The 24,890-nt window shown below is 40.6% G+C and overlaps 1 protein-coding gene across 1 annotated transcript in view; it reads left to right on the forward strand.

Moving 5' to 3' along the window:
• DZANK1 (double zinc ribbon and ankyrin repeat domains 1) overlaps window positions 1–24,890 on the forward strand; it is a 1,079,146-nt gene that overhangs the window by 861,394 nt on the left and 192,862 nt on the right. The window contains exons 17-19 of the mRNA XM_086926915.1: window positions 18,823–18,917; window positions 19,357–19,437; window positions 21,636–21,763. Coding sequence (XP_086783041.1) covers window positions 18,823–18,917; window positions 19,357–19,437; window positions 21,636–21,763 — 304 coding nt within the window. The remainder of the gene's footprint in view (window positions 1–18,822; window positions 18,918–19,356; window positions 19,438–21,635; window positions 21,764–24,890) is intronic.

Here is a 24,890-nt window from a genome sequence, read left to right on the forward strand (position 1 = left end):
ATTGGAAGCACAAGTAAAGGTTAACAACTCTGTAACATATTCATTATCTGACATCAATTTGAATTCAGCAGCAGTGAAAATTATGAGATTTTTTGTGCCATTTTGAGTAATGTCTTTTAGCAATCTGTGGATTTTATTTTTTTAATGAGTAGGGGTTTGACATAAGAATTGGGCTAGGAAAATTACTTTTTTTATTGTTTCCAGAGTCTTTAATGTACTCTTCCCCTCCCTTCCTTCCACTTCCTACTCCCCACTCCCTCTGGGCTGTGTGTTCATTTCAACTGGTTAAGTCCTGTCACCCTTTGCATCGGTCCTTTGAGGAGTGTAGTGTTGTGAGTACACAGTGATTGTTTATTGTTTTTTCATGATCTAAAATTAAGGTACTGATAAGTTGTAATCACGACATGTTCACAGAGTCCATTTTCAAGTATTTATTCAGCTGCAGTACACAGACCATTAACCCCAGAATCAGCTCTGTTTCAACTGTCACTTCCAAACTCCAGTAGTCCAAGAGTACCAGGACAGCTCATTATGCTGTCATTGATGACAGTGGAATATGCAGGTCACCCAACAACAAAGACAGAGATGAGCAACCATACAGGGTCCCTGATCCTAGTACATAGACCATAACAGATACTGTTGAAAAAGGAAGATGCGGAGGCAGGATGGCTTCTTGTAACATGTTTAATCATGAGACACGTCTATCAAGTATAAAGGTCCAATACAAAATCCACTTACAGCGTTCTCTGCCCACAACCCTCCAACCACCATTTCAAAAGATAACCGGTCGTGCATAAGACGCGAGACAACCACGAGCCATGACACGCATTGCCATGTTCGTGTCTGTCACGCACCGCGAGAGATACAACAGTGGACCCAACACACCATCCCCCCTTAGAAAACAAAACAACAACAAAAAATAGAAATAAAACATTTTTAAAAACTCAATTCATAACATAGTCTTTGAACCTCGCAGGAAGACAATGGACTCTCACACCTTTGGGAGAAACATTTGCACAGTTAGTAGAACAAGAAGCATGACGTTCATCATCATGTAATTCAACATCCGAAAATACATTAATATTAGAGTCATTCCATGACGATTTCACACCCTTAAACAAAGAGACCCTATTCAAATTCCATACACTGCCACCATCTTTTGTACCACCATCAACCCTGACAGCACGTTTGAAAATGTCTACAACCCTTTTGGTTGAGGCGAAACAGGAAATCCCTCGGTAACCCCTTCTTTTTTTTATGAAAACCATATCCCCAATTGAAATTCCCTGTTTGCTTATAGATCCTTGTTTCTTTTCCATGACTTGTTTAATCTTCTCCTTTTATACATTGACACTGCAGTGAACCAAGGCATAGTCTATATTAGAAAATTGATTGCTCTCACCTAAATTCTTCTTCAACCACCAAGTAGCTAGTTTAGTACTAGGTTTACGTCCTCTCAAAAGCTCAAATGGGCTCACTAAGGTAACGGAATTAGAAGATATTCTGTATGCTGATAACATGGACTGCAACGCATTGTGCCAATTCAAACCTCCTTTTACAGAAAGTTGAATAGCCTCCTTCACAACACGGTTAAATTGCTCAACCTGGCCATTGGACTTGGGATGGAAGACAGCAATATTCTTGTGCACAATGCCACACATTTAAAAAAAACATTCAGTTTCTTTACTGACAAATTGGGGTCCATTATCAGTGATGATCTCTTCAGGAATCCCTTCTCCACAAAATATTATTGTCTAAAAATTCTATGATATTTTTTGAAGTCCTTAACCATCTTAACTTATGGCCACTTTGAGTAGTAGTCGATTAAAACAATGCCAAAAGCTTCTTGTCTGGGTAGAACACCAAACAGCCCAACAATATCGAGTCCGAGTTTACGCCATGGAATTTGTTGGAAAGTCTACAGGACAGGGTTCTGGACGCAAAGCTGTAGCAGATTTGTCACTATTGGCACAATTTGTGCACGCAAGAACAAAATGTTCAACACAATTGTCAATCCCGGGCCACCAAAAGATTCCCTTATGCGTCTCCTTGTGAAAGAGATGCCTAAATGACCATTGTGAGCAATTCCAACAATAATATTTCTCAATGAGTGGGGAGGAATGAATTTGTCACCTCTCATAACTAAACCATTCTCCACGAACAACTCATCATGTACTTTGAAATAACTCATCATGTCACCTGATACTTTCCTCTGCTCAGGTCAACCTTGCAAAATGTATTTTTTGACAATAATCAGCTCTACATCTTTCTCCGTTTCCTGTACCCAAACATCTTCACGTAAGTTAGCTTGCTCACCACACACCTGATTACATAAAGAGAAGTAAAAGCAAACTCACACTCTGCTTCTTCTGTCAGAACAGTTACAGGAGAATGGATTCTAGACATGCAATCAGCATGTATGTTCCCTTTACCTTGGACATTTTCTATTTCGTACTGAAACAATTGCAATCTGGAGGCTAATCTTGCAAGACGGGTGGACAGAGTACGTCCTTTACCTGCTGCCATCATGTACACAAGTGGTTTGTGTTCGGTTTTGATGGTGAACTTGGTACCCCGTAGGAATGATTTAAAATGTTCTGCCCCCCAAACAAACGTTGAATGAGTAATGTTTCTCAGCATCTCTCAATGCTCTGGATGCATAAGCTATAATCCATTCTTTGCAGTTGTCCCTTTGCATGAGAACACCACCCAATCCAGTGTTGCTGGCGTCCACCATCACAATACACTTTTTACCAGACACAAAAGGTTTCAGACATGGGGCATTTACTATGAATTCTTTCAATTTGCATTTTTTTTAGAAGACACCTGAAAGGATCTACTCTAAGCGAAATTGGATAAATTTAGTGTAAAATTCAATTAGCCCAAGAAAAGCTACTAATTGTTCCTTGGAAGTAGGTACGGGAGCATTGAAAATGCTCTCGACATGTTTGCGTTTGGGTTTGATGCCCATACCACTGATAGTGTGTCCTAGATATTCCACCTCTGTTGCTTTAATTTTGCACTTATCAAGAAGGAGTGTGAGGCCCTTAACAGATAATGCAGGAATGACTTTTTTCAAATGTTCATCATGTTCGTCAGCATTCTTGCCATACACAAGTATGTCGTTCTGAAAGGCAATCGCGCCAGTTAAACCTTCAAGGGTAACTTTCATTAACCTTTGATAAACTGATGCAGGTGCTGGCAAGACCAAAAGGCATGCAGTGATATCCGAAAAGGCGTTCTGGGGTAACAAAAGCTGTAAGATCTTATGATCCTTCATCAAAACTATATGGTGGTACACATTAGCCAAATCAATGCATGAAAATACCTGCGCACCAGCCAATGTAGACACCATCTCATGCAAATTGTGCTTAGGATGAGCATCAACCCAGATAGCATTATTAAGACTGCGAAGGTCTACACATAGCCTGAGCTCACCAGAAGATTTGACCGAAATAATGATCGGATAAGCTCATGGTGATGACTCAATGGTTCTATGATGTTTTTTTCGCATAGATCTTTGAGCATATCACTGAGTTTGGTCCTGTAAGTGAGAGGAACATTTCTCACTCTGTGACGAATAGGTACTGCATCATTGTGTAGTTTATTGACATGTTTGAAACCTTGATATTCTCCACGTTTCCCACTGAAGACACTTGAGAATTGTTCCTTTAAGTGATGAACGAGATTAGAATTTTGTCCCCTTTAATCATCTTGGTAGATTCAACAACGTAAACAGGAGGATCTGCTCTGGGGTCAAGCCTAATTCCCAATTGTTCTTGGTGTGGCCATCCCAAAAGAGATTGCCCTGATCTTGCAATGTAAACTTTTCCAAAAGTGTGACATCCTGATAACACCAAATTAGCCCAAAAGAACCCAACAAAATCAATTTTGTGTCCGGTGTACCCTCCAGGTGTAACATCAGGAGTGGATAGAACCTTGTTGGACGATTTATCCTTAACCACATGAAGAGCAATGATGGTATACCATGCACACAAATCAACAAGGACTTTCAATTTGACATTATCAATAGTGACATCACAAGAAGGGAATTTGCTGACTCCTTCACTACCATAAACATTAATAACAGTATTAATGTAGTTCTCATTGCTGTCATGAGGACACTCATAGTCATCCATATTTTGGATATTTGAACAACATTTACCTTCTTTTGAATTGATTTGCAAAATTTGCTAAAATGACCTTTCTTATTACATTAAGAACAAGTTTTATCAATAGCTGGACACAATTTGGAGTGAGCCAAATGCCTTGGACCCTGGACTTCCGCACCTATAGCATAGAAATTGAGTACTTCTCCTTTCATTCCTCACATTTTTAAATTTCCAATCAGCTCTATTAGAATTCTCACTCTTTTGCAGGAAGTTTTTTGTTTCTCTACTTCTTTTTAAATGTTAAATACATCACCCTTATCATTGCCTCTTATTTCCTGACAAATTTCTCAGAATGTTCGATAGATCTAGCTATATCAATGGCAGCATTAAGAGACATATCTGACATGGTCCATAATCTTTCCTGCACTTTTTTGTTATTGGTTCTCATTAAGATGTGGTCCCTAAGTACCTGTTCATATTAGATGTGCTCAAAATCACATGTGACAGCAAGTGACCTAAGAGCTGATACAAAGTCTTCAATAGATTCATCAGCATGTTGTTTTCGGGAATAAAATATAAATCTTCCCATGACAATATTCTTTTTTTTACCATACCTTTGTTTCAATTGTGAGGAAGCATATTCATAAACATCAATGTTGCCAGGAGCAGTTAATGCAGGTAATGTTTTGAACTCTTTTAAACCAATCCCACCTAAACAATGCTTCAGTAAAGAAAGTTTCCTCTCAGGTTCACATTCCCCCCCTTCCAATACTTCAACAGAAGCCAGAATTACTGGTTCCCAAACTTCCCTATCCATGGGAGGTTCCCCAGCATTCAATAAAAAGGAAGGCGGTGGAACAATCCTAGACATGGTGAGAAGAAATTTTGAAAAACGAAGAAGAAAGAGAGAAATAGAAAGGAAAATAATAATAATGGATGAATAACAAAAGAAAATGCTTGTAAATAAGAATGTCTAATATGACACGCGGTGTGCGTGTCACCGAAAAAGGAAGACAAGTACCTTAGGTACACGAGGTGTGCGTATCACCGAAGATTAGGAATCCTTGAAATGGACAGTGAATACATTGCCATGGAAATTGGCAACAAATTGATGAAGTTGTTTGGATGATAATCCTCGCAAGAGAAGAAATCAAGATGGCTGCCGATTACATCAAAAGCGTAACGCTAGATCCGTGAAACTGTGTGGAGGTTGCTAGGCAGCAGTGCATCAGCGTTGTTAAGATGCTAAGAAGATCCATGTGGTGGTTGCTGGGTAGCAGTGCGTCTATGCGTTGCTAGGATCCATGAAACGAGGAAATGGAACCACAGACCACAGATTTAAGAATGCGCCCAACGACTGGCGGGGCCAGTCTGCATAAGCAGGAGTCCTTTGAATTAGTGAAAATAGCAAAATCTTCACACAAAGTGTGTGTAGCACCGAGTACAGGCAAAGTAGGCTCTGCAGCAACAGAGAGTGGAAAGCGATAAGCAGCAAAAGCGATGGTAAAATTGGCGAAAGAGGAATAAAAGGAAAGAAATGAACAATGCCAAATAAAACACTGCACAAAGCAGCTCAAAGTAGTTGTCTTGAGAAATCCATTCGAGAAAAATGCAAAAAATAAAAGTACGCAAAAATGTAGCAAAATGTAGCGGTCACTCTGCAACACAGTGTAGCAGCAAAAAAAAAATCTGTTCACGTTCATAGCCAGTGTAGAAAAAGGAAGATGTGGAGGCAGGATGGCTTCTTGTAACGTGTTTGATCAGGAGACACGTCTACCAAGTATAAAGGTCTAGTACAGAATGCACTTACAGCGTTCTCTGCCCACAACCATCCAACCACCATTTCAAAAGATAACAGGTTGTGCATAAGACACAAGACAGCCACGAGCTATGACACCCAGTGCCATGTTTGTGTCTGTCACGCACCGCGAGAGATGCAACAGTGGACCCAACAGGTACATTGACTTTATTTAACATATTAAATGTCAGGAAATATTGTTTTTTCTTTCACACTGTGTAATATTGGTGGATAACTTTACTCACTGTGACTTTCATAGACTATACTCAATCAGTTGTTTTCATTACTTGCATCTATATTAAAGTGTTGCTCTTTTTCACCAAAAATCAGTTTTCCGTAATTGTATTGATTGTAATTGCCCCATTTTAATATAATTTTATCATTGCATTTTTAAAAACGAGGTTTCCATCAAAAACACCTCAGCCTATTGCTTCCTAGCTTAAAAACTATGTCTATTTCCAGGGAAGCACCCCAATATAGTAGTTGTAGCAAAGCTAATGGCAAGAAAGCACACAGCTCCTATAGGATGAACATGTTGTTTTATCGCAATAGGGTACCTGTGAGTAGTATTGCTTCAGTCACCCAGACCCGCATATGCTACCATAAATAGTAATTCTATATTATTAGGAAGAGTTTTGGCAAGCATTGCTTGCGTCTTCAGAGTCGTTAAAACTAATATAAGCGGTTTGAAACAGTTGAACTCCTACTTTTATGGAGAAGTTGAATTGTAATCTTCTGTTCATCTTTTTGACTTATATCCTTTAGTATTTCTAACTTTTAGGACTACTTGATTTGTGAGACTCACGTCAGAAATTAGGTCATGGTAGTAGAGTCCTTTACAGCTCATCAGCTAGAGGTATTTTGTAATACTAACCATGGCCAGATCTGGTACACCAGACCAGTTCTACCCTCTGCCAACATGATAGGCAATGGTAGGCTGTTTCTATGCCTTGGAATGGCTGCATGTTGTCCGTTTTGCTTCGCAGCAGCTCTAAGGAAGCAGCACAAAAATTCATCTCTGATAGACACATCTGTCTGTGCATTCCTCATCTTTTGAAAGACCCCTCGCGTCAGCATTTTCCATGGAAACCTTTTTCCAAGCTCTCACACTTCAATGAGGACTTCACAATGGCACAGCTCAGCTTGCAACTCCGTATGATGTCATTGGAGCCATAAGAAGACCTCGTCAGTGTGCTGACATGAGTTCCCTTTTTCCGTGCCATTGACGGTTAACTGTTTTTCTGGGACTCTCCATTTTCTTCATTATTACTGTGTTTCTACTTTCTCCCTTGGTGTAGCAGTGCGATGACTACACTGAAGAAGTCAGGATTCAAGCCTTCCATGGAGTGTGGGGGCCATATGTCCATCACAGACCCCCACAATGATTGTCTCTGGTGCTTGTCGTCAAATCACGACGTCAAAGGATGTTCGTCCTGTCGGTAGATTAATCCAAAGGTGCTGAAGGAGCGAGAGGCAAAGCTTTTCATGGATCGGGCATAAAAGGAGAAGAGGGGTCGCAAGAGGTCCAAGTCACTGTCATCGACCTTGCACACTTCGAAGTCAAGGAAATATAAGAAGCACCACTGACATGGGTCTTGGCATCAATCTTCGAAGGGCAAGGCTCCAAGGTCGGCTTCTCTTGTATAACAGCGTCATGCTAAAGATGTCATCGCGTCGTCGCCTTCTCCTTCTCCACAGGCGACCCACTCTCGGATGCCAAGAGATTTGCCGCCACCCATGGGGTCACCGGCACCCAGGGAGGCTTCACCTGTACTGGCTCTGGTTTCCCAGTTGCTGCAGCCACTGCCTGCCACACAGCCTCAGTCGGAGCCAGACCTGGTGGTTCCGGATCCTTATTCACCCTTTCCAGGGCCAGGGGCCTATCTGTTACATTTCTTGAATGCGATGTTTGGCATGTTTGCCAAGGCAACTTACCCTACCGGTGTACCATCTGGCACCGTGGGTCCGCTTGCTTATAATTTGAGCATCCCCCCGCAATATGCCTAGGCACCTTTTGTGCCCTTCATGTTGACGGCTCCGTCATGGCAGTTCCCAGTGCTGAGATTTTTTAAGCCGATACCACTGTCTCTGGTGCCGTCTCATGTTGAGCCAATGCCTTCCCGGCTTCTAGCAGTGCCGCTGCCTGCTTCGGAGGGTCCTCCTTCAATGCCGGCGCTGATCCGACACCATGCCTGGTGTCACCGACTCCGATCCCAAAGTTGTGCTCCAGGTGGGCGGCCCAGAGGCTGCTGGAGAAGGTGTACCTGCAGGATCATGCTGAGGAGGGGTAGATCTTCGACTCCGTGGACTGGCTTGGAAACTTCCCCGGAGTGGGAGCTTTCTTCCCTGAAAGCCTTGCCTTCACAGGATTTTGCTCCTTACCATTCCATCATCAGGAAGGCTTCTGACCTATTGGATTTACAATTGCCCACGGCTGAGGTCAAGTCAAATATCCAACATTCCCCTTCTTCTGTTGTGGAGCCTTTGCTGCCTTTCAACAAGGCTTTGACTGAGCCATTTTTGGAGGTGTGGCAGAAGCTCTTATCTGCTGCTGCTGTAATAAGGACAGTGGCAAGACGATATAAGCCTCCACCAGGTGATCTGGCTTTCCTTACTGCCCACCCTTTGTCGTAGAGCTTGATGGTTCATGCTTCTTGTTCTACTAAGCAGTTGGCTGGGTCTTTTCCCACCACTCCGGGCGATAGGGACTCAAAGAAACTGGAGCAGTGTGCCAAGGAGGTTTTTTCTTCGGCGAGCATGACCTTAAAATCGACTAATGCCATGTGTTTGCCTTAATGGACTCTGCTAAACAGGTGACTCCTAAACTGCCTGAGGATGACCGTGGTCACGTTAGCAGATGCACAGGCAGCAGCCTGTCAGGTGATTCAGTCAGGGCAGGGCTGCATACGGCGGACTCGGTCGCCAGGGTTATGGGCTTCTCTGTGGCTACCAGGAGACATGCCTGGCTCAGGTCTTTGGGGTTCTCTCCGAATGTGCAGGCAGCTCTACTTGATCTACCTTTTGATTGGTCCAAGCTTTTTTGTACAAAAGCAGATTCTGCTCTGCAATGCTTCAAGGACAGTAAGGCTACGGAATGATCGTTGTGCCTACAGTCCAAGCCTAGAGGCTATGGATTCGGGAGGAGGTTTCAAAGTTTTGGAAAGGCGGCTTCCTTTCGAGGCCGTCTATAGCCACAGTAGCAGCAGAAACCTCTGTACAAGTTGTAGAGAGGAAAGGGTAGAGGACATCTGCGGGAGGCCTCACGGCAGCAGTCCTCCTCCTCCCCTGTCCCTTCCACCGGTACCACAGGAAAGCAGTCCTATTTCCCCATCTTGGAGCATGTTGGTCCTGTAGGGGGCCAGGTGTCCCATTTTCTACAAAATTGGAAATCTGTTACATCAGATCTTGGGGTTTTGAATTTTGGGGAAAATGGGTACACCCGTCCTTTCCTAGAGTTTCCACCTCCTTACTCTCCTCGCCAGGGCTGGTGTTCAGAGGACCATCTGCTCTTGCAGCGGAGCAGCGTAGGGTGGTAGAAGGAGGCCGACTCTGGCGGATTTTATTACGAATCCACCTACCCACCCTGACGTTCTGGATATGCTCATGAGGCAGGACAAAACAGTCATAATGAGACATGCAACTGCATGAACCAAAACCGCTGTAGGCACACTATAGCCTCATTTCTTCACTGTAAATAGCTTCACTTTTCTTTTTACTTTAAGACAAAAAACTTTTTCATAAAAACACGTGAGTAGGGTTGGGAAGTTGTGCCCCCGTCCTGAAGAAGGAACACCAGTTCCGAAACATGTCGACGCACACCAGAGGTAGTGTCCATAACAAAGACAACTAACCTCGCTTTGTACTTCTTTTTAACAGCACCAGCTAGGGGTCTCGAATAAAGTTTTTTTCATAGAACCCACTAGCCAGGTACTTTTTAATTTCTCACCACACCCTTCACTCACATCCTCCAATACCCCATCACTTGCACTTTACACACACCACACATAGTCAACCTTGACAGTGCTCCCGCGTAGTCGCTGGTCGCAGCACGCCGCATCCCTATAGCAGGATGCGAGGACCCCGATGATGAAGCATGACACCAAGGGGCCTGTTGGTGTGTGAGGGGTATTTTTCACAACACTGAGTGTCCCCCATCCCTGAGGTTTGCACTCTGAGTAGGATTCTTTTTGTTTAATTATCAGTGCCCGTGGAGTGAGAATCCTATCTCTATACTCTACCTCCCCCCATTGTTATCATTTGTAGCAGGAGGTTCTTGCCTTACTCCAGAAAGGTGCAATAGAGGTGGTTCCAGAGCAGGAACGGGGTCAGGGGTTACTCCTGGTATTTTCTGATCCACAAGAAGAATGGTTGTTTTTACGCCAATCCTAGACCTCAGGATCTTGATCTTTTACCTCAGACAGGAAAAGTTCAAGGTGTTGACCCTGGCTCAGGTTATTCTGGTACTGCAGCAGGAAGACTGGATGGTGTCAATCGATTTGCAGGATGCATATTTCTATCTTTCCACCCTGAAGTCGTGTCGGAACTATCCCCGTTTTATGGTGAGATTTAACACTACCAGTTTGCGGTCCTTCCATTCGAGCCTATATCTGCACCACGGGTCTTCACAAAGGAGATGGCAGTGTTAGCAGCTCATCTCAGAAGGTTGGGGGTTCCAGTTTTCCCCGATGTGGACAACTGACTGAAGCAAAGTCACCAGAGATGGTGCAGCATCATCTGCGAATAACAATGCAGCTGTTGTTCGACTTGGGTTTTTCGATAAATGTACCCAAATCCCACCTGGTACCTTCTCAGCGCAACCTGTTCATAGGGGAAGTACTGAGCACTACTGTGTGTCGAGCTTTCCCGCCTCCACAGAGGATTCTCAACATTCAGGAAATGATTCCTTTGTTTCACGTTGGAGCAGTTGTTCCAGTCCTGAAAGTCCTATGTCTGCTCTGTCTGTTTGCTTCCTGCATACTGTTGGTCTACCATGCACGCTGGCACATGAGGGCACCCCAGTGGTGCATCTGCAGGCAGTGGTTTCTGCCCAATGGAGATCTTGGGGAGATGGTCAGAATCTCCAGAGACACTGCAGTGGAGTTGTCTTAGCGGAGTGTTATGGGCAACCTGTATCAAGGGAAGCTTTTTCGACTTCCTCCACCGGTGGCCACAGTGATTACTGATGCCTCCACTCTAGGGTGGTGAGCACATCTGGGGGATCTAGAGGTCAAGGGTCTTTGGCCTCCAGAGGAAAGGTTTCTCCACATCAACCTTCTGGAATTGTGGGTAATAAGTTTGTCTCTTAAGGTCTCCTCTCCGTTCGTGGTCAGTCAGTTCAAGTCCTGATGGACAACATACTGCGATGTGGTATATCAACAAGCAGGGAGAAGTAGGGATGTATCGTCGCTGCAGAGAGGCTCTGCGGCTCTGGTCCTGGGCTCAGGACCATCAGATTTGTGTAATTGCGAATCATCTGGCTGGATTTCTAAATCTGCGTGCGGACAGTCTCAGTCAGCAGTACTCAGTTGACCATGAGTGGAGGCTTCACCTGGAGGTAATTCGCCGAATGTTCAGGTTGTGGGGGTCTCCTCGGGTGGACCGGTTTGCCACTCACAAGAATGTGCACTGCCTGTCGTACTGCAGTCTCCAGTATCCGGTGCGGGGAGCATTGGGGGATGTGTTTCAACTATACTGGGGCTCACATCTTCTTTACATATTTCCTCCCATACCCTTGATTCCTCGGGTTCTGAGGAAGATTTGCAAAGACAGGGCCCAAGTTATATTGATCGCCCCGGATTGGCCAAGAAGGGAGTGGTACACACATCTTCTTCACCTCTCATCGCACCTTCCGCTGTGTCTCTCTCTCAGGGCAGACCTCCTCTCACAGTCGCAGGGGCAGGTTCTACACCCCCACCTCCAGAGCCTGCACCTTCATGCCTGAATATTGAACTGGGCAACTGAGTTCTTTCTTTCTCCTACCGGATGTGGTGGATGGTGCTGAGACAGAATATCGAGTTGGAAATATTGAGTTGGAAACATCGTGATTCAGAAATATCGACAGCAAGAATATTGTGTTCAAGAATATCTAATTTAAGGTAAGAAATATTGTTTGAATTTTTTTTAGAAGTCTTTAATATTGTTTGCAAAAAATAGATGTCTAAAATATCGATTTTTTTTTTAAATTAGTGTTATGTATTTTAGTTTATATTTTAAATGTATGTGATGTATGTTTTTTAGTAGAAGTATTGTTTATGTTTTTTAATATGTGTTACATTTTTAGTAGTTATGAATTTTATTTTAATAAAATTTAGCATTTTTTAGTTCCGTAGCGGGTTGTGGGTTTATTGGGGAATTGGGTGGGAAGTAATGTAATTATAATAAATCTATGATTACTTTTTATTTATTTAATTTAGATGTTATAGCGTTAATTGTGGGAAGTAAATTATTAATTGGTTGTTATTAATATTAATTATTGAGAATTGATTATGGTAATTGTGTAATTTTATTTAGGTGCAGGTTGTGGGGTTTATTGGGGTAGAGTGTATGAAGTAATTTATGTTTGAATAATTAATAATTAGCTGTTAATTTATATCTATTAATCGATTGAAAATTAATTATGAAAGTTAATAATTAGTTGTTAATATTCATTAATTAATTGAAATCTATATATGGAATTTGTGTAAATGATTATAGGTGTGGGTTGTGAGGTTTAGAGTGGTAAAGGGTGGGAAGTAATTTCTGTTTAATTAATTAAAAATGAGTTGATCATTAATAATAGAGAATTTATATTCAATTAGGGTATTTGTTTATTTTTTTGTGTGGGTTTTATTGTTTTAGGGGTACACTGTGGGAAGTAAATTATTTTAATTACTTTATAATTAAATACTATTAGTTGTTTAATTGAAAATAAGTTGAATTTTAAGTGTGAGTTGTGGGGATTATAGGGATAAAGTGTAGGAAGTTAAATAATGTTTATGAGTTTTAATTTGTTTTTAAATTAATAATATTTCTTTAATTGGTATTCATTATGTTAGTTGAGGAAGTACATTTTTATTTTTATTTAGATGTGGGTTGTGAATTGTGTGGTGTTCTAGGGTAGGAAATAAAAAAAAGTAATTTTATGTAATAATTAATGTTTTTGTCTCTAAATATTTTTTAACTACAAATAATTATTTGTTTGGAAATTATTTTTTATTTTATTTTATATAATATTTGAAGGTATTTGTTATATGTATTTTACATTATAATATGTGTTTGAAAAATGTAATATTAAATATATTTTTATTAGAATTTTCAAAATATTTATATATTTTTTATTTATTTAGTTTTTTAAATATTTTTATTGTTGTTAAAATGTTGTTTGTTTTTAATTTTGAACTGACTGGAGTAGGAATAATAATTGTTACTCCTCTGCAATACAACACTTTTCCTACAGTTGCACTCACTGAGGTGGGAATAGTAATTTGTACCCCTCTGCTATCCAACACTTTCCCTAATTCTACAATTATTTGAGTGGGAATAGTGTATTTTATCCTGCCACTATCCAACACTTTCTCTACTGTTGCACTCACTGGAGTCGAAATAGTAATTGTTCCCCTCCACTATCCAACACTTCCCCTACTGTTGCACTCACTGGAGTGGGAATAGTAATTTCTACCCCTCCGCTATCCAACACTTTCCCTACTTTTACACTCACTGGAGTGGTGAATAGTAATTTTTACCCATCTGCTATCCAACACTTTCCCTACTGTTGCACTCACTGGAGTCGAAATAGTAATTTTTACCCCTCCACTATCCAAACTTTCCCTACTGTTGCGCTCACTGGAGTGGGAATAGTAATTTCTACCCCTCCGCTATCCAACACTTTCCCTACTTTTACACTCACTGGAGTAGTGAATAGTAATTTTTACCTCTCCGTTATCCAACACTTTCCTCCTGTTGCACTCACTAGAGTGGAAATGTAAGTTTAAAGATTTTTAAATAGTTTGATTTTTTAATTTATAATAAAGAATGTTTTTAATTCGATTTTATGTTATTGATACACACATATATATATTTGTTCATTTTTATATAATTCTAAAATTATACAATCAATTAAAATTACTAGTTTACTCATTTTTTAAAGTAAATATATATGAATTATTTTGTATGTGTGCTTAACTTTTTTAATTAAGTTTATTATATTTTGATAAATTTATATTAAATCTGCTTCATTTTTTATATTAATTTTATTATTTAACCTATTTAATAAGTATAGGTTATATTTTATATATATATATATATATATATATATATATATATATATATATTTCGATATTTTGTACAACTATATTTTGTACATAGATATTTTTTTCCTCAATATTTTTGTACTTACCTGTTTAAGTATAGGGAGTCGATATTTTTGCATTCTATATTTTGCATTGATATTTTTTACTTCTATATTTTTAACATCAATATTTTGTCAGTGAACCATGGTGTGGAGAGAGATCCATTGATCCTTTGAAGGCTCATTTATCAGATGTACTTGGTTTTTCACTTTCCTTGTCCCAGCAAGGTTGTGCTGTTGCGACGGTTAAGAGCTACTTGTTGGCCTTGACGTCATATGGAGCCGGAGCAGAGCCGTGCCTTTTTAACATCCTCGTCGACGTCGGAGGGCTAGGAAAAAAGTTTCAGTGGAAAATGCTGATGCAAAGGGTAATTCAGAAGGTGGGGAATCCACAGGCAGATACTGTATCCACAAGAAAAAGGGTTACTGAAGGTAAGTAACTTGTTCTTTAGGTTGTTTGCTCGGAAAATTATGGTGGGAATTTACAGTATAGGCCTATTTTAAATAATTTATGGAGAGCATCATTTATGCTCACTCATTTTGTGACATCATTGAAATATAAAAAATGTTGATGTCTGCTTTTTGCTTCTAGTCCAGTTTTGATAATACTTCTGTCTTTTTGTATATGTGTATGATGAGTTAGATTGATTGCTTGAACACTGGAAAGGAAAACTGGATGCATTTAAAAAAGAAAAATGAAACAGTAATCCGTTGGACCAATTCCTTCTCTTAAAAAATATTTTCAATGTCAGTAACGAATGGAAAGGGGTCCTCTGGGGACCCATTCCCATTTGTGAGTGGCTTACCACCCATTTGTAATGGGTGGTAAACTCCGAGTACGGTCGCAAAACTATCTTACATTGAAGTGCGAGTCGTTATTAGGAAGGGACGCCCTTGGCATGCCCCTTACTTATAGCGAGTCGCAAACCATATTTTGCGAGTCGGTAAAAGGTTACCGACTCACAAAATAGGGTTTGTAGATAGGGCAAACCTAATTTAGAGTCGCAAATGGGCCGATTTTTTATTTGAAATAAGTTGTAAACTGCAAGTGTTTTGCAGCCGCAATTGTGGCCACAAAACAATCTTACAAGTGCGAGTTGCTATTAGGAAGGGACTCCCTTGGTAGGCCCCTTCCTAATCTGGAGTCGCAAACCCTATTTTGCGAGTCGGTATTAGGTTACCGACTCGTAAAATAGGGTTTGTATATAGGGCAGAACTATTTTGCAGTGGCAAACAGGCCGATTTCCCATTGTACATCTGGCCCTAAGGTCCTTAATTCGAGTTCGGCAGTCCAATGGACCGCCGAACCTGTGGTGGCGGTAGGCGGACAACAAAACTGGGGGTCCGCCCGCTGCATTAGGACTGTGGCGGTTGGTCCGCCACAGGACCACTGCTGCCACCAGGGATACACGATCCCTGGCAGTGGCGCAGCTGTCTGGGGCCCCTAAAATGCTGGTGGTCCTGCTGCGGCACCACCAAGCATATTAGGAGTTTCCTCACCACCACACTTTTCATAGCGGTGTGAGCACCATGAATAGCGTGGTGGTGAGGTGCCCCTGCTGCCTCTGCACTAGGGGGTGCATTCAGGGGGGCACATATTGTGCCCCACTGTGTGCGTGTACCCCCAGTTCATGCAGGGCATGGACTTGACAGTTCATGCCTTGCAGAAACTGGCATTGACCCTCCCATCGCTTTGCCTTTTTCAATGGCATCGTAGTGGAACCACCATAGAACCCACCACCAGAAAAAAATTAGTCGTACTCTAGCAGACTGTCTTTAATTGCTTTGGCAGTCTCGGAGTAGGGCGGCAGCGTAGCGGCCCTGCTCAGAGACCGCCAAAGTCATAATAAGGCTCTAAACCTCTAAGAAAAGCAACATGCTGGGAATGGGCAAAACTGCTTTGGTGTATCAGTATTTAGACAGATATTGCACTAAATTTGTTTCTTTGAAAATTTGGCTGAGGAGCATGTTGCAGGTGACATTAAAAGCGGTTCTAGTTTAGACTACATAATCTTCGTTAAATACATCCCTATTTCAGATGCCTGCAAGGCTGCTAATTGGTACCCACCTGTCCTCTAACTGCATGATTGTAGGAAATTGGTGTATTATGGGCTGAGTAGCTACTCACTTCAAGGATTAATCACAAACCTGGTCAGAGTGAACCCTCAAAGTGAATAATTTAACCTGAGCTCAACCCCCTGGTAGCTATAGCATAGAGCAGACAGGCTTAACTTAGGGCAATGTGTAAAGTATTTATGCAGTACCAAAGCAGTAATAATGTCAAAATGCAAGCCAATAAAAACCACAAACTGAATTAGAAAAAATTAGTATAATTTAATAAACAAAATAAAAACAAAATGACAAATATCCAATGAGTGGAACCAGAGATATGAATTTAAAAATGTTTTTAGGTGGAGATAGGGCAAGAACGCACAAAGTGGTCACGGTACACCAAGACCTATGTGGAATTTGAAGCCCGCCACAATAGAGGGCGGGTTGGATACACCAACCAGGTTCATCCTAGACAAAGATTTTACCTTCTGACTTACTTCTCTAAGACCCTACGGACCACAGTAGTATACTTCAGAGGTCTCCAAGACATCAAGAGATGCTCACAGTGTGTCAGGGGAGGCGAACAGCAGGGTTCAGTCCAGGTCCAGTTGCACTGATCAGCTAGATCCTTCCAAGGAAAAGGACTCTGTAGCTTGTTTTCTCCCTCTAGTGAAATAGGAGGTCAGCACCTGACCCTTGGAGTCCACCTTGTTGTCTTGGGCATAAGATGGAGCAGGTCCTGTCCTTCAGGACTTCTCATAGGATAAATACAGTAGGTCAATTCCTCTTCTGATCTTCACAGGTCCAGAAAGTGTTCTGAAGTGGGTGACTGGAAGTGTCACATTTATGCCTGGAAGCAGCTAGAGGATAGGGGACTCCTGTGAATGCCCTAACTAATGGGGTAAATTTTCCCTGGGCCAACTATACCCACTTTTCCACACTCATTTAATGCTGAGCAGAGGCTGACAGCTGGCAGAGACTTATGCAAATTGGCCTTCTGACTGTTCAGGCCATAAAGAGTAGCGTTTACAAATCTGACTTCACCATTTAATTGGATTATTAATAACTATTAAAATAGTTGTTTAATTATTTTTCTAGCCGTTCCCATTCCTGAGATAGAGTGTGAGTATTTAAAATGGCTTTCAAGAGTTTCTCGATTGGCCAGGCAGCACCCCTTCGGTACAAAAAGCTTATGGATGCTAGTCCCTGAAAGGACATGTTAACTGTAAATTTCTTTATGCCCTACTTTTAAATATCATGCACCCTACTTTGCAGGCTAAAAGGCCTACATTGGGGAAACTTGTTAACATTACAAAATTAAGGTTTTTTAATGACAAGTGTTTATTTTGACAGGTCACAGTGCATGTTTAACACTGTTACAGACAGGCTACAATGGTAGGCCTGAAGCCGTGTTTTCTTTGCCACTGCAGTGGATGGCACAATAGGTACTGCAGTGGATGGCACAATAGGTACTGCAGTCCACTAGTGGCACTTAACTACCAGGCCATGGGTAAACTGTACACCATTTACTAGGGAATTATAGGCATGTGAAACATACCAATTTGAAATAAGTCAATTGAACAATGTTCAAAGGAAAGCACAGGCACTCTGCTACTGGATAACAGAGTAAAGAGCACAGAGTTCTAAAGCAAGCAAACAAAAGTATGATCCAGCAAAGGTGAAACATCTGGGGAAAAAGAAGCATTTCCTACCATGATCCTCTGTGGGGTACTATTGTACCCGCCTATACTACCAAATGTAGATTCGGAGGTTTTCTGTTTGATAACTGCTGTGGGCAGAATTACCAACATGAGTTAATGTGCTTGTTGGGATAAACTACAGAAAATCTATAAGGTAGATCAAATATCTGAATAAAAAGCTGCTTTGAGTTTTGAGCAAAATACTGTAAGTTGCAGCACATTTTGGTGTATAAAGTCTACGCTCTGAACTGTCATCTCCTCCCAAATTCTCTTTTCTGATCACCTATCATTTGTGGTCCCTTAAGGGGCTTGACATATCAACAATAGAATTTTACCCAAAACAGTTGTATTTCATAATCTCTTTCCTATAACTGATTCTGGTCTGCATTCCCTTGCTCATGCCTGAGAGTAGCATTTTTTTCATCTAGTCATCTGTAAATATTCAGGTACTAACCTAAGACGAACCTCCCACCATTGCATCAAAATATTTTTATATTTTATAAAAGACCATTACATTACCAGCGAGTCTGAACTCGCTGGTAATGTAAAAAGTCAGTACATTATTCGGTCCTGAGTTGCAGCAGACAGTAAATGGTTACATTAGAACTTATGTTTTAAAACCAAAGTATTCATTTCCAAGTAAGAGAAGACACTACAAAAGGATGTTCAATAAATCACAGAGCATAATCTATTTACACATATACATATTTGAACAGATTTTAAATGCTCACTGCTGATCAAAGGAGCTAAGGTCCTATACTGAATTAAGTATTTTATTGTGTTTTATTCTGCTGCTAAAGTATGAATCATTTTTTTCATTTATTTTTGTTTTAGTGAGTGACGATGGTCAAAGTTCCACAGGCAGCGCTCGTAAAGAAAAGAAGAAAAAAAAGACCAGAAAAGTCCAACAAAAAGAAGATAGACTTCCTGTAGGTAGATCGTGTGGTTCTCAAAATGCATCGTAGGTGCAATCACCGGCTTATTTGTTGAATTAGAAATAATCCACCACAGGAACGATTGGTCCATTTTCCACTCATAGCAAAAGAGGGACTTGTAACCATGACAGTGTTAGGCACAGGCCACAGAGATTGTCGTCCATCATGCCATCTGCTATGGCGTATCCCTCATGAGTCTGTTGAAAATGGGTGAGGTTACTTTGGTGCCAAAAGGGGAATAGTGGGGCACCAAAATGCATTCAACCAAAAGACCAGAGGATGTCTTGCTCATAAGATGCTAAATAGCCTTCCATTAATTACTTTCAATTAGGACACCATTACTGAAGTGATCTATACCTAACAAACCAGAGGTACTATCAGATACTCGTGGTGTACTAGTTTATAGGTGTATTAACTCTTTTTGTTTTTACAGCCTGAAGATCGACAGCTCCTTAAAGAAGTTGGACCAAAAGGTGAAGGAAGAATTTCAATAGTTCAAGAGCTACTTGATGAAGTAAGTGTATAAAAAAATAGAAACATATTACTTGGAAATATAAAATATGGACTTCAGTGAGAAATAAGCTTTTGTACGCCTGCTGAAAGAGCGAGTTAAAAGTGTTCTTTTAAAAGAATGTTTTAATAGAAAGTGATTTTACCTTAACCCTGTTTTACCGAGCACACTGCTGCATGTTGCATGGTGTACGACCAGTAAGCTGCTGTATAACTGCTCTGGGTATTTTGGACTTACACTTTGTGGGCTGTATAGCCATTGTTAGCAGGTAGGGTGGGGGCCGGATTACTGTGTGCTCTGTTCCGAGTGGTCCAAACCTAACAATCAAAGTTCAAATTAATGCATACTTGTAATCAATATTTGTACAACTTAGTGAGCCTTCAAACTATTTGGCTCTGTGGTCTCAATCCGTTCAGTAGTTACTCTGGACAAAAGGGGAGAGAGATGCAACAACCTGACAGGAAACAATAGATGGTCAGAAGGAGTTTTAATGAATCACTCCATCATTTAACTCAATTGTATACATTTTTCTCATACATTTTCGGTACAAAGGAGCGTGGTGCTTCTAAGAATGTGCAAAGAAGGAATGTGCAGTGAGTAAGGAAGGGGTGAAAAGCTAGTAGAGCTCGTGACACAGAAGTGTAATAAAAATCAAATGTGAGATAATTTTGAAAAGGCTGGTTTAAGAATTCCAGCCCTGTGGGCAAAAGGCCACTCCTTGCTGTATTGATACTTTGGTGTTATTCATTTCCATTTATACAGTCCAAAACATGAATTCCAAGGTAACATGTATAATGAGATTAGGTAGAGGGTGGTCCAATTTGCAATTCGAAAGGTGTCGACGTTTCGACCCGACTAAGGGCTCAGGGGTGAGTAGGGGCCTCAGCCTGCCGATTCCCGACCCAAGGTAGCCAATCAGAGATTATATTTTGATCTACCGGTCTTGCGGTACTCCTGTGTCTCTAGATATCTTTAGCATTTGAACCTTTATTTCTCATAAAGTACTCAATGGATTTACACCAAGTTACATAAAGCACTCTTTCTGGGTAAAGGTCTATCTTTCTGCAAAAACTGGTGTAATTACTTTCAGCCGTTTGCTGTAGCTGTGTTTTAAATTCCTATGAGAATTGTATAGGGAAAACTTGTTTTGGGACCACTCTTTTTCCTGGTCCCCCTTGACAGATCACCGAGAATCCTTCCAAGAAGGAACTGAGGTTGATTAACATTTTGTTTGGAAAGTTATGTAAAGATTTGTCAAACGACATCAAAGTTAATAGCAAACCCCAAAATGTTTTTCATATGGAAAAATGGTCCTAACTATAGTCACATGACCGACTGCATCTCTTTGTGTGTTGCACCTATGTATAATTACACGTTAGTGACTTCGTAATATATATATACTTAGCTTATAAATTTTAACATATATACTTACTATGCGTGGTAAGGCATCTGGGTGGTTAAGGCTGCGTAGAAAAGTAATGTGTTGTAATTGCATGCGTTGTAACGTTAAACATTCCCTAGGAAGTCATTTTCATCACCCACAGAAGTTGACTTACTGATGCTTAAAACTGTGAGAAGAAATTAATTTGCGAAATCAACATGAAATGGAAAACTTTGATATTTGCATATTTAAGTCTGACTTGCACATGCAAACAGCTTGTGAATAATGTAAGCAAGACTATGGAATTGATTATGTATGCACTTGAATTTTATTTCTGCATTTTGAGTCATTCATAATGTACACCAGAATATATCTAGTCATTTATCGGCATTTTCTCACTCTTGCCAAGCAAAAATAGATATTTTGAGAATTTAGGTTTGAATAAATGTGCCATGGACAAAATAAAAGCAGCTTTTCTTTACATTCAAAACTGATCAATCAGTTTAGCAAAGAGTTACTTTCACATCAATTGCAAAGTGGCCCAGATTCTATACATACATTTACAAGTATACATACATTACATTACAGATTGAAAGCAGATGAGGTATTGGCTGAGAAACGTATTTTATTTAATAAAACTATGGTTGCCATTGATGGAAATTGATAGTATTCTTTACATTTTGGCACTGCCACTAATATCCCTTGACTTATGACTCAGTTATTGATCTGTATGTTTAGATGTTTATTTATATGCCAGGATTTCATGAAAGTAAGAACCTTTTTCCTTTAAAGCAAACCAGTTGTTTCTCATCTTTTGCAGGGAGCCGACCCTAACTGTTCGAACAATGACGACCGTCCTGCATTGACTGTGGCAGTCTTGAACAAACACCATGAAGTAATCCCTGTCCTTGTTCAGAAAGGAGCTGACATTGACCAGCAGTCAGGACCGTAAGTTACAAAACGTTACAGGAAGAATCCAAAACAGTGGTGGGATTAGCTACAAAAGTGTACTGAGAGTTTAGGGACCGATGCACAAAGGTTTTTAAAACATTAGTTGTGTCATACTTGTGACTTAGGTTGGTTACTCATGGATTCCATAGCAAGATGGCACTCTGAGCTTGATAAAAGGTGTTGTAAATGAAGTCCTTAAATGTCGATTGATCAACAGGTTATTCAAGGTCCAGTCTGATAAAGTTAGCAGGTTACCCCGATCCATAATAAATACACTTACCATGTAAATAATGTCTTATTTCAAGGAACTAGTTCAATAGCTATTGTTCTTTTACTAGATTTTTATAGTTACCATCTGGAAAAAATGTAATACATTCTTGTTAATAAATCATTTCAGAAATGTCATGAGCCATCATCATAGCTTCAGCTTCAGTAATATACAGTTTAGGCAAGTAAGACATGTTGCTGTCTCAGTGGCACATGATTTTACTGCTGGAAACACACAGCTTTACTTAAACAATGCATATCTAGTAGATAACTTTATGTTTTATTACTGATCCTAACAATTATCACATCACCACAGACCTCCTGTTTGGCTTCTACCCGCCCAATCGCCCCCCCCCGTCCAATCCCCCAAGTCCCCACAAAAAAAACATTACTGTAATATGAAATCTGGTTGGTATACCTTTGTGTTTTTTTTTTTCAAAACCGTTTTTATTAAGAGTTCAAGCAAGATTCGGTACAGCCCTCCACAGTCAGGAGGAGGCTGTCAATGACACACATGTAAAGGCACAGCAGTGAACCCAGAGTTTTAGAATGACACACCCCAAACCCCCCCCATCCCACCCATCCCCCAAAACGCCCTCCAACCCCGTTCCCAACTACCCACCCCTTATCCCACCCTAACCCAGTGCACGTGATCACATCTTAGCAACATGAGATGAAAAGCAAAGGCGGTGTCGGCCAGCAGCCTAGGGTACAGGATCCACATCAGGAGGCAGTACATCGTCAATGTCTATCGGGGGGGTCAAGGGCCAGGCCCCTGTAGTCCGCCCACCGTTTCCAGATTTTGTAATGTTTGCGGGGACACCCCCGGGCTTCAAATACAGGCTGCTCCAGGCCCATGAGAAAGTCCAAACATGCCTTCCACGCACCAAGCGGGGGGGCACGTTCATTCCTTTGTGGTTTTTAAGAGTGTTCTTGAGGCTCTGATGGCATTGTAATGGTATACAGATTAGTAAATAAAGGACATAAATCACACCTAGGGCATAGGTTTATGGGGCTTTGTGTTGGAGGGCTCAAGCAAGAATTGTTTGGCATCAGTTAGACCTAAAGATGATTAGCTCATTAGTGAATATGGTGGCAATTATAGGGAGGTTGTTAACACCAATTTTCTTTTTAAGGACGGGAGTAGAAGTAGGTATTGTTGTATATGCAAGGGTAGTTATGACCATGAAATTAAGAATAGTCGAGCAGTAGTCTTCTTTTACTGGGTTTCAGGGGTGTGGAGACATTGCTGCTGGAAGTGGGGTGGGCGGTGGTTCAGAATGGGGAGATAAAACGTGTTACCTTACAGTAGCTTCAGCCTAGGTGAGACAGCAAGCTCACACACTGTCAAGATGAACTGAGATACGAATAGTGGATAGGGTGTGATGGGAGGGCTGGACAGTGATTGCTTGGAATGCTCATGGGGATGGTCTGTGAAACTATGAATCCAACAACTTCCAAGGCAATACACATCTTTCTTTAAAACGTTGTAGTGATTAGTCTACACAGTATCTAGGCTGTGTGGAAGAAGGTGTGTGGAAGGAAGTTAACCTTGTTCCTGAAGCTATATACTTTTTACTTCTGTTTTTAAAAAAACGCATGGAAAATGGTAATACATCAATTTATTGATGATGTTTTCCCTATCAATGGACAAAAGGCACACACCCTGTTCCTTCATTGCATGGTGGTCTTTTTGTTGATGTTAAATACTCACTGTGTTTCACATGCAACAAATTGAACTGTTTGTGTTCCAAGGGGTTACATAGTGCATCAGAAGAGTTCAGGAATTGATGAATACTTGCAATGCTTACTCTTGTGCTGTTTGGCCTGATTAAGGTCAAAATTTGTTTTAGGGGTCAGATTTTGCATTGATCACTCCTGCATAACCAAAGGACAATTTGGTGTGGTTTAGTTGTGCTCATTGGTACAAGATATCTCCATCAGATAATCTTACTAAATAAGGTATTGTGATTACAAGAAGTTGGCTACTTGTGATCACATGTGGATAAGATTTTTTAACCATCTTTTTTTTAACCAAAATGGCTAGCAAAACTAAACTCCTTGTGGAACTGTAGATGGTGTTTAATGTATTGATCTGAGCATCATATTCACGTACCAGTTTTATAAATGCAGTACTTTGCTTAAAGTTTTGCAAAACAATAAGTAGATTTCCAAAATCCACCAGTTCTGGAGTAAGCAACTCCAGTGAGGCTCAAAAAGTTTTCAAGCGATAAACGTATATTAAAGTATCAAATGATTGGTTGTGTTTCACATCAAAGAGCACTGTGCATATTCCCAGACTTAGAGTAGCTGAAAACCTGAAGGGTGTGGCCAGGCTCCTATCAATGGCAATGCAATTTCAAAAGAGGCAACAATAAGAGAGAGTGTTTCATACATACCAGTATTCTTTTAAAAAAAAACACTTTTTCAGGCTTCATTTGATGCAAGAAGTGTAGTGAATTAATTTCAAACTAGGTTAGTACCACAAAACATCTTGTGTTTGTAAGTAAGTACATCTTTATTTGCATAGTTAATTAAAACCGTTGCAATACAAACATATAAATAAAACTGTCACATACATGCATGAAACTTGTGTTAGAATAACCTTCCAGTGATAATTCAGGCGTTTGTTTGCAGACCTATCTGTTTTTTAGGGAAAGTAAATTTGCACAACACTTTTTTCACATAGCACCAAAGCTACACATTTCCTTTTACCTAGTGTTAAAATACTCAACATATAATTCCTAGCCCTATACCAACTCTAGTTCCTAACATTGTGCACTTTATATTCTGCCAAATGTTTTTAATCTGGCTTCACTCTGATGGATAAGATGTCTTAAGTCATGTCCATTTTTAA

This window comes from Lissotriton vulgaris, chromosome 6, assembly GCF_964263255.1.
Source record: "Lissotriton vulgaris chromosome 6, aLisVul1.2, whole genome shotgun sequence".
Taxonomy (NCBI): domain Eukaryota; kingdom Metazoa; phylum Chordata; class Amphibia; order Caudata; family Salamandridae; genus Lissotriton; species Lissotriton vulgaris.